The following is a 13467-nucleotide window of genomic DNA, read 5'->3' on the forward strand; positions in this document are numbered from 1 at the left end:
GCCAAGAGCTTTTTTTGGACAGCTCACAATCACCTTTGCTAATGATGAATACTACTTCTATATCATTAGCACATGAATATTTAACATCATTCTATATCCACAGCTTTCCTATAAGCTTTTTCCTACCATCATTTTTTCCAAATTATCATTACTCTTGATGTAATTCAAACTTGATGCCCACCATCTGGGTTTACATAAAAATCCCATCTTAAAGTGAATTTCATCAAACTGCCAGAAGTGCTATCTGAATACCATCTTTTCAGGCAGTACCTCATTTTTGGTCGGCAATACTCAAAATACTCAGTTTCTTTAAAATGTTGCCTCTAGTGTATTCCATATTCTTATTCAACTGGACACCTTTTCCCTCATTTTCATTCCTCCTGAACACTATGGCACACACAAGAAATCAGGTCAGCACTAACCCCAAGGATAATTGCGAACAGAGCAGTAGAGACTTTAAATGTTTTGCTCTCAAGTACAAGTTTAACTGGAAGCCAGTACACTGACACCTATTCACTGTACACTCTTAAGATCCTCAAAATAGCACAATTTCCCCCTATCCCCTCAAAAACATTGCAGTCTATTTTCATGTAATTTTTAGAATTTACATGTATGTATGTCTTCCAGTACCCATGATACAAAGGATTGTAAGAAATTCTGAAACTGTGATACAACCTGAAATAACAGGCAGAAAAGAGAGACATAAGGAAAGTAATAATCTTAATAATATTTTCTACTTAATGAGTATAGCCTTTGGTTCATCTTCAAAACCTGAAAATTAAATGTGCCTTTATATAGGGAAGGCATTAAAGAAAATCACAAACTGTTAAGTCCAGGGTATGTTCTGAGGGACATACCAGCCATATTAGCCTTACCCTGGGCAATGGAAAAGATAAAACTAAAACTGATGTAGTTTTTTGTTTTGTTTTTGTTGTTGTTTGTTTTTGTTTTGGGGGGAATAAGAAAACAATTAAGTTTTTAAAATATAGTCAGTCATGTCCTCCTGGTGTTTGTCATAAGGATAGGATATAATAAACTATCAATTGTTTGTTTCCTTTTTGTGTGCATAACTGATCAAGCATACAGTAAAGCATTATATGAACAAAACAAAACAAAAGTGGTATATGAATTATATATTATTCTTAAAATGTTTAAAGTATATATCCAAGAAACAACTACAACTAATTCAGAAGAAATTAGTCACAAGTGAGAATCTTTAGAACGCAGCTGCTGCAACATGCCTGTTCAAACATTTCATTCTGCTCATTTCCAACTACAGTCACCCATCCAGCACTGCCTAGTTAATACTAATCTATTGCTCCCAGAATATGAAGGTCTGAAAAAACAATACAAAATACAAAAATTGCTATTTGTGGTGGAAAGGTTGTGTCAGTTTATTAAGCTCTGTTTTCCTAACAAACTGGACTATATTAGTTTATTACCAAGTTTGCTACTTTCAGTAAACTGTCAGATACTTAGGCCATGCTTTCTTCATATATAAATACTGTTGGACTGCTCAAAAGAACAAGATTTTGTGCTGATTCAAACTGTTGTAGTGTATTATTTAAGAGAGATGCTAGGAAACTGTTTCAGTGGTCCAAAACGCACTGCAGAAATCATCCAATTTGAGACCACTTTAACAGCCCTGGTTCAGTGCTAGGGAATCCTAGGAATTGTAGTTTATTGTGACAGCACAGCTCTCTGAAAGTGAAGGCTAAATGTTGCACAAAACTACAGTTCCCAGAATTCCCTAGCATTGAGGCCAAAGCAGTTAAAACAGTCTAACACTGAATTATTTCTGCATTGTGTTTTGGACTGTAGTGGACAAACTAGTTATCTATGGAAAGCCCACAAGCAGAATATGACAAATACAGGTTCAGCCTAGAAACACACAAAATGTCAGAGAATTAGCAGCTGGGCATTCATTGTCTATTGTTGCTGCTACTGAATTACATTTCTTAGATGCCTTTTTTCTACTTTTAAAAAAAAGCTCCTGGCATCTCATTTCACATTAGAGAGCTTGGATAGTTCCTTTTTACATGCAAACTCAAGATGAAGGAATGCTTGCATTGTCAGTTCTGCATATTTCTTACTAACAATCTATTGCTTGCTAAAAGCAAATATGATTTTGCTGACCATCAAACATTTTTTTCCTGTCACTGGCACTGCATGCACATGGCTAATCTAGACATTATGCATTTTTTCTCATGTATTTGTACAGTGGAAAGACTACATTATAGTAAATAATGAAGGGGAATTATTCAAGGAGAAGATGTATTAAAATATTTGGTTAAGATAGAAATAACTACAAAGAGTTTGCATGATGTAAATGGGGCAAACAAAGGATTCCATAATTATATAATACTTAATTATATTAAGTATTTCTCTTCAAACAGGACACTTTAAAATAAATATTGCATGATTTAACTATAGTATTCAACTACTAGAAACTGAAAGCCATAAATATACAACTTCCTCAAAGAAAACCAAACAATATCAGTATCAGTATAAATGTATTTTCACCTTGACTCTGAAAATATATCAGTAACCTGTCATAAAAATCATCAGCAAGAAAGGCACAATCACTTCTTGCAGAACTGAAAAAAGGAAAATGAGGCAGAAAAAGTTCAACCTATTGCTTGCAATATCTTTGTTAAGAGATCATAAACAAATCAGATTAAAAGTTACAGGAAGCTGAGAGGCATTCATTTGTTTTCCAAATAGTCTTAAATATACATTTGCCCTTGAATAATTTTGAGGCAATTTAGGTACAAAACAACCTTGCAATTTACTTTCAACTTCCAGGACCTCAGAGCCAATACTTTAAATTATTCATTGTTCCAGCATTAATGAGTGTGATGGCCAAATTTTTCAGATCCTTAGAATGAAATGCAGGAACTATAAGTAAGCCTCATCTGGGTGCGAACCAAAGGATTATGAAGCAATAAAAAGAAGCTCTATGGTTGTTAATAGATATAGGGTAGCTGCACTACAATTATGTATTTTAATAACAAATGGACCAAAAAGGGCAAATTTTATTAAATAAATGAATACAAAACCAAAGAAAAAGTTTCACTAAAATGTATAACTGTGAACACACTAAGTACTGTACTTGTTTTGTGCCTTCAAATCATTGCCAACATATGGTGACCCTAAGACAAACCTATCACTGGGTTTCTTGGCAAAACTTGTTCAGATGGGGTTGCATGTCCCTTCCTTTGAGACTAAGAGAATGTGACTTGTCCAAGGTCACCCAGTATGTTTCCATGGCTGGGTGGGGATTTGAACCCTGTTCTCCAGAGGCATCGTCCAATACTCAAACCACTACACCATGCTGAATTTCAAAGTTTATTGTGGTGTTGTTGTGTGCTTTCAAGTCATTTCAGACTTATCGAGACCCTACGGTGTTTTCTTGACAAGATTTGTTTACAAAGGGCTTGCCTTTGCCTCCCTCTGAAGTTGAGAGAGTGTAACTCGCCAAAGTTCACCCAGTGGGTTTCCATGGCTAAGTGGGGATTTAATCTCTGGTCTCCAGAATCTTAGTCCACTCTCAAACCACTACACCACACTAAGAGAGCAAGGCTCTCTTAGGGACCTTGCTTATTAGTAAATCACAAGAAATGTATAATACACGCAACAGCAACAGCTATCAGCCAACAATGCTTATTACTTCCAAAGAAATGGCTAAAGAATGGGGCCTTCATTGCTCCAGAACAGAACCTTCCCTTCTGAAAGATTGTTCTTGATGCCAAATTTAGGTTCATGTGATTTACGGAAGATCCCATAAATAGCCTGTCAGTTCAAGATTTGTAGTACAGAAGTATTACAAAAGAGCACAGAAAGGCTTGGAAGGTTACCCCATAAGCTCCAACAGGCTACAAGGGAATATTTTCTTCTAACTAAACGACTTAAAATCTGATTTTTCCAAAAACAAACAAAAAAAGGCATGGAAAACGTTTGCTCTGTGCAGATTTCATTGAGACATACACTCAATTTTAACAGTTTGCCTTACTCGCAATACCACCACCCACCTTTGGTGCTCTTCCATTGCTATGTGAAGACCATCCTTTTCCAGGATCCATTCAACCTGCCAACCTGTTACAAAATGCATACGTTTTCCTGGCATGTTAGTCTGAACATATTTTGTCTCCGCCTTCCACCTACTGGCTTCATCTTACTATTTTTATCCTTACTTGAACATTTTGAGTATATAAAAGCTAGGTCAAATATTTTAATTAATGAACTCGCCATGCTTTTACCTCCATCTGCTTTTTCAGTTCCCTTCCTGAAGAGCTGTCCCGAAGAGCAGGTTCCCGTTGTGATGCATCTGCAAGGACATTAACAGTAGCTTCTGCTTCTTGTAACCACTTGAGAAAACTTTCAAGGTCTTTGAGCAAGGCATGTACTGTTTTCAGGTCAGCTTCCAAAGCATTCTGCCTATTAACAGTTCTGCAAGGAGAGAAAATAACAACAGAAAATAAAAATTAAAAGTGATCAATTATGTAAGGTGGTACAGTTAGTTCTCATTCGACGTGTGGTACTAGAGGAGAGTTCTATAGATACCATAAACCCACTAAAAGGACAAATGAATGGTTTCAACAGCGATCAAACCCAAATTCTTGCTAGAAGTCAACATGATTGAACTCATGCTATTGTACTCAGAGGGAGAGATCAGGCAGACCCAGCAACATCAGGGACTGCCTGAAGGAAGAGGCCCCTCCCTCCTCAACTGTCATCTTGGCCTCAGAGGGAGTCATCAGGCAGACCCAGCAACATCAGGGACTGCCTGAAGGAAGAGGCCCCTCCCTCCTCAACTGTCATCTTGGCCTCAGAGGGAGAGATCAGGCAGACCCAGCAACATCAGGGACTGCCTGAAGGAAGAGGCCCCTCCCTCCTCAACTGTCATCTTGGCCTCAGAGGGAGCGATCAGGCAGACCCAGCAACATCAGGGACTGCCTGAAGGAAGAGGCCCCTCCCTCCTCAACTGTCATCTTGGCCTCAGAGGGAGCGATCAGGCAGACCCAGCAACATCAGGGACTGCCTGAAGGAAGAGGCCCCTCCCTCCTCAACTGTCATCTTGGCCTCAGAGGGAGCAATCAGGCAGACCCAGCAACATCAGGGACTGCCTGAAGGAAGAGGCCCCTCCCTCCTCAACTGTCATCTTGGCCTCAGAGGGAGCGATCAGGCAGACCCAGCAACATCAGGGACTGCCTGAAGGACGAGACTTCTCCCTCCTTTGTCACCTTGTATTTTGTACTGCATTATGATTTTTACTGTACACCGCTATGATCATTGCGGAATAGCGGTCTATAAATAAAACATATTATTATTATTATTATTATTATTATTATTATTATTATTATTATTACCCTAGAAACATAATAGACACCATGATTCATGGGAAAGACAGTAATGTTTTATCAAGTGCAAAACAGTAGGAAAAGGGGAAGACCACACCACTGGTGGATAAATTTGATCAAGGAAGAAGGCACAGTCTGCCTTCTGCAAGACCTGAACAGAATAGGTGATGACCAGGACTCTTGAAGGTGTCTGGCCTCTATGGGCTCCATAAGCCAAAGTCAGTTTGATGGCCAAAAAAAAAAAAACCCAACATGGTTCATTCCTCAAGTGTTTGAATACAGTTCCACAGGTACTATAAATCATTCCAAAGAGAGTATTAATAAGTATTAAATTTATTTAATAAAACTCAGCATTCCTTTTCTAACCACAGCAAAAGTGTGGAAACCAACAACCCAGTTTGGGGAGATGGTTAAAGAAGCAAATAGATTTCCCAAATGAATGAAAACAACTCCCTAATGTACGATATACTGAACAAACCACAATGCTGTAAAAAAATAGCAAATGTGTTCTTTGATTCCAACCACCCTTAAAGGATGTGTGTTTACACTTCTATCCCTCTTGCCACTTAAGAGGACAGCTTGTTGAAATATCAAGTAAATATCTGCTTCTCTCTTCACCTTGACTGGGTTTCATGTTTCCAAATTGAGCAATTTTATGTAACATGGCCAACTGAGATAATCCAATTCTTACATACAATATTTTGGCATGTAAAGAAAGGAACACCAAGCCTGTGGGCTGTATCCAAAGCAGGACGTCTGCTGATGTAACCAACAGAAATGGGATGGTCAACCTCCCTAACCTACTGCAGCACATCATAGAATCCTAGAATCATTTAGTTGGAAGAGACCACAAGGGCCATCCAGTCCAACTCCCTGCCATGCAGGAAAACACAATCAAAGCACGCCCAGCAGATGGCCATCCAGCCTCTATTTAAAAACCTTCAAAAAAAGGAGACTCCACCACAATCCAAGGGATTGTGTTCCACTGTTGAACAGCTTTTACTGTCTGGAAGTTCCTCCTAATGTTGAGGGGGAAGCTCTTTTCCTGTAGTTTGAATCCATTGTTCCGGGTCCTATTCTCTGGAGCAGCAGAAAACAAGCTTGCTCCATCCTTAATATAACACCCCTTCAAATATATAAATAGGGCTATCATATCATCTCTTAACCTTCACTTTTCCAGGCTAAACATCCTCAGCTCCTTAAAGTCTCTAATCATAAGGCATGGTTTCCAGACCCTTAACCATTTTGGTCACTATCCTCTGGATACACTCCAGCTTGTTAACATCCTTTTTGAATTGTGATGTCCAGAATTGAACACAGTATTCCAGGTGAGGCCTGACCAAAGCAGAATAGAGTGGCACTATTGCTTTCCTTGATCTAGGTACTTTACTTTTATTGATGCAGCCTAGAATCGCATTGGCTTTTTTAGCAGCCACATCACACTGTTGGCTCATGTTCAACGTGGTCTACTATGACTCCTAGATCCCTTTCACATGTACAGTTGTCAAGCCAGATATCCCCCTTATTTGTTTGTTTGTTTGTTTGTTTGTTTGTTTCTCCCTGTTAAAATTCATTTTGTTAATCTTGGCCCAGCTTTCTAATCTATTAAGGTAATTTTGAATTTTGATCTTCTCCTCTGGGGTATTAGCTACTCCTAATTTAGTGTCATCTGCAAATTTCATGACCATGCCCTCTATTCTTTCATCCAAGTCATTGGTAAAGATATTGAATAGTACAGGGCCCAGGACAGAAACCTGTGGCACCCCACTTCCCTCCAGGATGAAGAGGAGCCATTGCTGAGCATCCTTTAAGTTCGACCAGTTAGCCAGTTATAAATCCACCTAACAGTTGCATTGTCTAGCTCACATTTTACTGGTTGCAGGAGATATTTTAATATTACTGCAGGACCAAACAGTTGCAGTTGGGGGTGGATTTTTGAGATACACAAAAACACTGAATATATTACATTCTTTAACCTGTTAAAAATGGTGCAAGAGCAGACTCCTTTCCTAAGAGTTCTTGCCTTTAATGAAAATAACTGTTCTATCTTATTCTGAATATAATTAAACAATTGTATTATTAATTAAATAGTGTTTTACTTTTAATTTTGGCACAGTAAACTTAGAAACTTTATAAACTTGCTTATAATTATTATCCAAATTTCTATTTCCTTCCATGTAATTATCTGTATTCCTAAGTTCTTTTACATATATGAATCTTAATTCTTCTGTTCTTTTGGTGACCCTAAGGTGAATGTATCACAGGGTTTTCTTGGCAAGATTGGTTCAGAGAGGGTTTGCCTTTGTCATCCTCTGAGACTGAGAGTGTGTGACTAGCCCAAGGTCACCCAGTGAGTTTCCATAACTGCATGGGGATTCAAATCCTGGTCTCCAAAGTGTTGGTACAATGCTCAAACCACTACACCACGTTTGCTCGCTCTCTCCCAATTAGTGAACCCAAACAACAACTATGATGGATAGGGAAACTCTCTGAAGGCAGATGCCAGGCTGCAACAGGGGTGGGGGGGGGGCAGCACACGATTGGTTAGATTCCTGTCAGATCTATAGTGTCTATGATAGTTTGTACACACTGTAGAAGGACAGGAAGTTCACAAGTTTACAAGACAGCATCCATTTGCACCTAAGAAAGACTGTCACATTTATAAACTCTTTATTCCACTATGTTGCCTTTTAACACAATGCCCACCTCGTGATACTGCAGGTAAACACTTTGCAAATTTCATGTCACATGAGATCTCAGCCATTTGAGAACTACATGCTAGATAGAGTTTAAACAGGACTGATAATCAATTAGATATTTAAGTAATCAATTGAGTTGAAGGCAGTATATTACCAATATTTTAATACAGACTAGTTCCTGAGATGGAGAAGCAAATGCAAGCTGGATTCCAATTTAACAAAAAAATTGATTAAATGCTCGAAGGAAAGGTCATGAACATTTTCCTTTTTTCAACTCCAATAAACACACAAAAACCAAAAGAGTCTAAGAAAGCACATTGTGCTGTTAACAGTTACAATTATTTCTGTAGCAATTACACAGAGAGACCAATTAAAATTGACCAAGGCTTCACTTAACTAATCTACCTACTAAATCAATTAAAAGTGGCAGCTTGGACTTCACAGATTCTGTGGCCCATTAACCACTGTATCTCAGCACTTTTTTTTAACTATAGTGTTTCCCACATCAAGCTTAGAAACAAGTGTCTATCAAGTATACTACCAAAAAATTTTTTTACAAAAAGACCTTTAACTATTCACAACCAGAAGTAGTTATGAATATATTTTTAATTTGAATAGAACAGAGGTGGACAGCCATGACCAGGGTTTCAACTTCACATCCTCCCAGCAAGGGATGTCTCTTGTCCAAACCAGATATTATGTGATGTTATTTCTAGATCTGGTTTTCATGTGCATGCATGGCGGGGAGGTGACCCTAAAAAAAAACCTGCGCAGTGTGGCTTGACTCTGCATGGTGCAGGCAGACTGTGGGTGTTCAGACCGCCTTGGGAACAGGTCGTGCAGACAGCAGGCTTTTGACCCACTTCATGAAAACACAGGATCAAGACACTTTTTCCTGCCCGTCTGCTCTGGCCCTTGGTTGGAATTAGCAATCCTTTGACAATGTTACTATCCTGTCCAGAGGTATGCAGACTGGGAATGTGGGAATTCCCTTTTCACTACTGCAACACAGTTTAATAAACGTTTTCTTTGACTTCAAAGTGACTTAGAACATAAGCTAAAACAAATACCACTAGAAGACTATGTAGTCCAATAGCTTTTTTAAATCAATCAATCAATCAGTAATCCCATTAGAAACACTAATTTAAAATATTTTGTAATAAAAAAAACCTTCTACAACAGCAAATTAACAGCTGAATACCTAGCTAAATAAAAAGATATTTGCTTAACAGTGGAAAGAGAGTAGAAAAGGGGCCAGTCTAGTATTGTTTGGGAGTATCTATCAGAATGACCTCCTGTGCACCTCATCAAATATACCTTTCATGGTCATGGGACAGAGAGAAAATTTGTCTGAAGATTTTATTAATAGTTAGACAAGCTCATATAAAGAGGTATGGTCTTTCAGGGATTTATTATGTCATAACCTTCACTTTGATTTGTGTCTAGAAACTGACCAGTAGTAAATTAAAGTTTTGCAACATGGGATTTCTATCTGTCCTGTAAACCAGTACCAGACAGCAGTATATAAGCTTATCAGAAGTCATTTCCAGCCCAATCCAGAGAACGGGCTGAGATCGGAATGGGATGGGATGGAACAGGGGAGAACAGGTGTTATCGCATAGATTTTGCCGTCAATGAGGCCGGGAGTCCCCAAGCTTATCCCCAGCCGCTCTATGGCCGCCGATTTTGAAGAATGGAGGCTTTCCGTTCTTCAAAATCGGCAGCCTAAGCAGGACTTGGGAACAGCTTGGGGACACCCAGTGGCAAAATCCATGCAATAACATCCATCCCCCACCCCTCGCCCAGTGCCATCCCATTCTGATCCCTGATAAGCTTAATAGTCTCAGCACTTTGGACTGGTTGCAGTTTCCAAAGGATAATATTACAGTAATTCAAATAGAATATAATCAAGGCATGTGTTCCACGTCCAGATATAACACTTTCAGGAATGGGCATAACTGCAATTGTGTAAATGCACTCTTGGCTATCACCAAAACCTGGACATCCAAGCTTAGGATTGAGTCGAGTACACCCAAGCTACAAGCATGCATCTTTAGGGGCAATAACCTTCCTTGAAATTTGATTGAAAGGATAGATAACACTGGGTGTTATTAGCATACTGGTGATAGTGAACCCCTAAACTTTGGAAAACCTCTCCCAAAAGGTCTATATATGTGTTAAACAGAATGGAAACATGTTGTACAGGCATCCCTCAACAATACCTTCTCAGTGTATCCCTCCAAGGACTAGAGCCTGCATAAAACACTGCCACTAAGTTCCATCTTAACAAGAAGATGCTATTTTAAAAATCCTTCCAGCTTTCACTCCCCCCCCCCTACTCTGATTAAGCAGAGTTTAGCTATTTTTTAAAATGTCTAGACAGGAAACAAGAAACATAAAATGCATTAATTGTGGTTACAGAGATATGGATAAATTACCATGGTCTTAATTCTGAAGTACAAGCAAATATTATTCACTGTGTAGCATACCTAATTTCCAAAGCCCCTCAGATTTGAGAGGGCAATCACTTTTAATGCCAGTAGTTTTAAAATCACTTGGATCAATATAACAAGCTGACACAGTTTGAATTGTTTGGGTTTAAAGAAGCTTCAGATACAAAGTGTTGCAGATTTTCAGGACCTCTTTATACACAGGCCACAAACATTTTATCTATCCCTTGAGAACTAAAATTTTATATTGTGCGGCATTCCTAATGGAAAGGACCCTTGCCCAAGTATTAGCAGCACTGTAACAATGCAGAAAATGAATATATGAAGATTTGGGGAAAGATACACGGTCCAGATTTTTATTTTTCCACTCATGATTTACAGCTATGGCTTTCTGGTAGTAAACACCATTTCTACTTACTGTGGCACACAAAGGGTTTTTTCCCCTCCAAGTCTGTGCTATGACAGTCTACCTTGTGATCAGCACCTTTTACCAGCTGATCCTGAGAGCTAGGGGACTCTCTAAGGAAAAATAGTATATGACAGAGGACTACAGTAGTTAGGGGAGTTATTGAATAAAGTTGTATACTCTGTTTTAAATTATTCTATAGTACAAACCTACTATTAGATTGTTGATACTGTGAGCCTTTAAGTCATTTCTGACTTATGGTGACCCTAAATCAAACCTATCATAGGGTTTTCTTGGCATGCTTCTTCAGAAGAGGTTTGTCACTGTCATTCTCTGAGGCTGAGAGAGTGTGACTTGCAAACGGCATCTAGTGGGTTTCAATGGTCGAGCAGGGATTCAAACCCTGGTCTCCAGAATGGTAGTCAGTCAAACACGTATACCATACTGGATCTCTACATGTCAGTATACAATGTCAGTATTATTATTTTCTAATTCCTGTCAGTTATTATATGATAAGAAGACATAGCTGAGGCTGAAGGAGCATCTCCTGTGAGTGCATTTATGCAAATTGTCCACAAGGTAAAGGTGCTAAACTTCTCCACAGTACCACTGAGAATTTTAGATGTTGCATCTAAAACTCTTCAGCAATTGGAAGAAACATTCCTAATGGCCACATCATATTATCTACTTAGCCACCAAAGCAGAATATGGGTGCTATACTTCCAGCATGACTGAAACATTTTTGATAAACAGACCTTTCTTAAGAAGCATTTCACCATAATAAAGCTACAGTACCCTAAAAGCACTGGATCGCATCTGATCTTGAATTCTAAACAAGATCCACCCTAGTAAATACTAGGGAGACTGTCAACGAATACCAGGTGCTATAGGCTATATTTCAGAGGAAGGAGCTGGGAAAACCACCCTCCACCTAAGAAAAGCATGTGAAATTCATGGGTTGCCATAAGTCAGCAGGTAAATGGAAGGCACATCCACATACAATATGCAAAGTGGTCTTAAAATAGCTGATTTCACTGTCACTAACAATGGTGTAAGATTTATTCTTTGGAAGTGATAAATTCATATTAGAAATAATAAAATAACTTAAACATAAATGATAAATATATGGTAGATTGTTGAGATCTTTCCATCACGATTTAGAAAAATGAATATCCATGCTTCCTCATTTTTATTACACAAAGGAAGTCCATCTGTCTTCTTTCAAGGCAGTGTGATCATCATTCAAACTAACACAACATATGGGAGTCTACCAGGACCAATTACAGACTGTCTGTGAGCTATTTAATAATGAGCAAGGGACAATTTTCCAATTCCATTTTCTTTCCCAAACAATAGCAACATCTTTATTGATGCTAAATCATCTGGTCAAGTGTGATCTAAATCAAGAGTAATATATAGCAACATGTCCCAGAAGATACAGGTGCATACCCCAACATGCTTCAGATAAGATAGTTCAACAGGACATAGATGAACATTTAGTATTTATATGTCATATGTCTGGTGGGAACAAGGGAAATGTACTTCTCAGTGGTTGCTCCCAGACATTGGAACTCCTTCCCTGAGGAGGCCAGAATGACCCCATCCTTGCTCTCCTTCTGTTGGCAGGGTCAAAACATTTTTGTTGTATCAGGATTTTACAGACTGACTAGGTTTTGATTTTTAATGCTATGCAGTGCTGCTTATAAGGTTTGTATATAGTCTTTTAATGAATTTAAATATTTTTAATGTTTAATTAGAATCCTACAGTTGGAAGAGACCACAAGGGCCATCCAGTCCATGCAGGAACTCTCAATCAAAGCATACCTGACAGATGGCCATCCAGCCTATGTTTAAAGATTTCCGATTGTTTTTTTAATGTTATATTTATACTTTTGTTAATGCTTTTGCGCATTTTAATCTGTATTGTTTTTAAAGATATTGTTAGCCACTTTGTGTGTTACTACTGAGATGAAGTTGAGATATAAATGAAAATAATTAACAATATGTATCCATGTGGAGCTATTCTTTTCTACATTGAACTTGCCTTGCGATTTCACATACAATGGACACTTCCCATCCCGGGGGTTCAGTTTCAGGGGCAACCACAGATGGCAAAAAAAACACAGATGGTCACACCCCAATTATTCAATGGTGATGCATCCATGGGTGGTCGGTTCCACAGACTGCCAGCTTCTGCCAGAAAGGGTTTGCTGTATTTATGTATAAAGGTACAGTTCTCAAGTAACAGGTTCTTCCACTTTCCAGTCAACAGCCCTCTACTTCATTCTCAGAGATACAGTATCGTTTATTCAATACTATTTGCATTTTTGGTGTTTGTTTTTTTTTTAAATTGCTTGCTCACTTTTGTCTGCTTGGCTTCCTTTAAAATAAATTTGAAGACACTGAATCCATCACTGAATCTCAGTACAAATTACTTCATGCTGAATCACTCCAAGTATGTTGGCCAGATTTTTAACCTTCATGCCAAAAGAAATTAGTCATTTCCTACTATAATATTACTTTATGCTACAACTATCGCTACTTTGTAAGAA

General features: G+C 38.4%; 1 protein-coding gene across 3 annotated transcripts in view; it reads right to left on the bottom strand.

Moving 5' to 3' along the window:
• Nucleotides 1-13467, bottom strand: part of UTRN (utrophin) — a 446595-nt gene that overhangs the window by 236381 nt on the left and 196747 nt on the right. For all 3 annotated transcript variants that reach the window (XM_089530248.1, XM_089530249.1, XM_089530250.1), the window contains exon 52: nt 4260-4449. In XM_089530248.1, the coding sequence (XP_089386374.1) occupies nt 4260-4449 (190 nt within the window). The remainder of the gene's footprint in view (nt 1-4259; nt 4450-13467) is intronic.

The sequence above is a fragment of the Sceloporus occidentalis genome, unplaced genomic scaffold (genome assembly GCF_023333645.1).
Source record: "Sceloporus occidentalis isolate IW3139 unplaced genomic scaffold, rSceOcc1.0.p SCAF_6, whole genome shotgun sequence".
Lineage (NCBI taxonomy): Eukaryota > Metazoa > Chordata > Lepidosauria > Squamata > Phrynosomatidae > Sceloporus > Sceloporus occidentalis.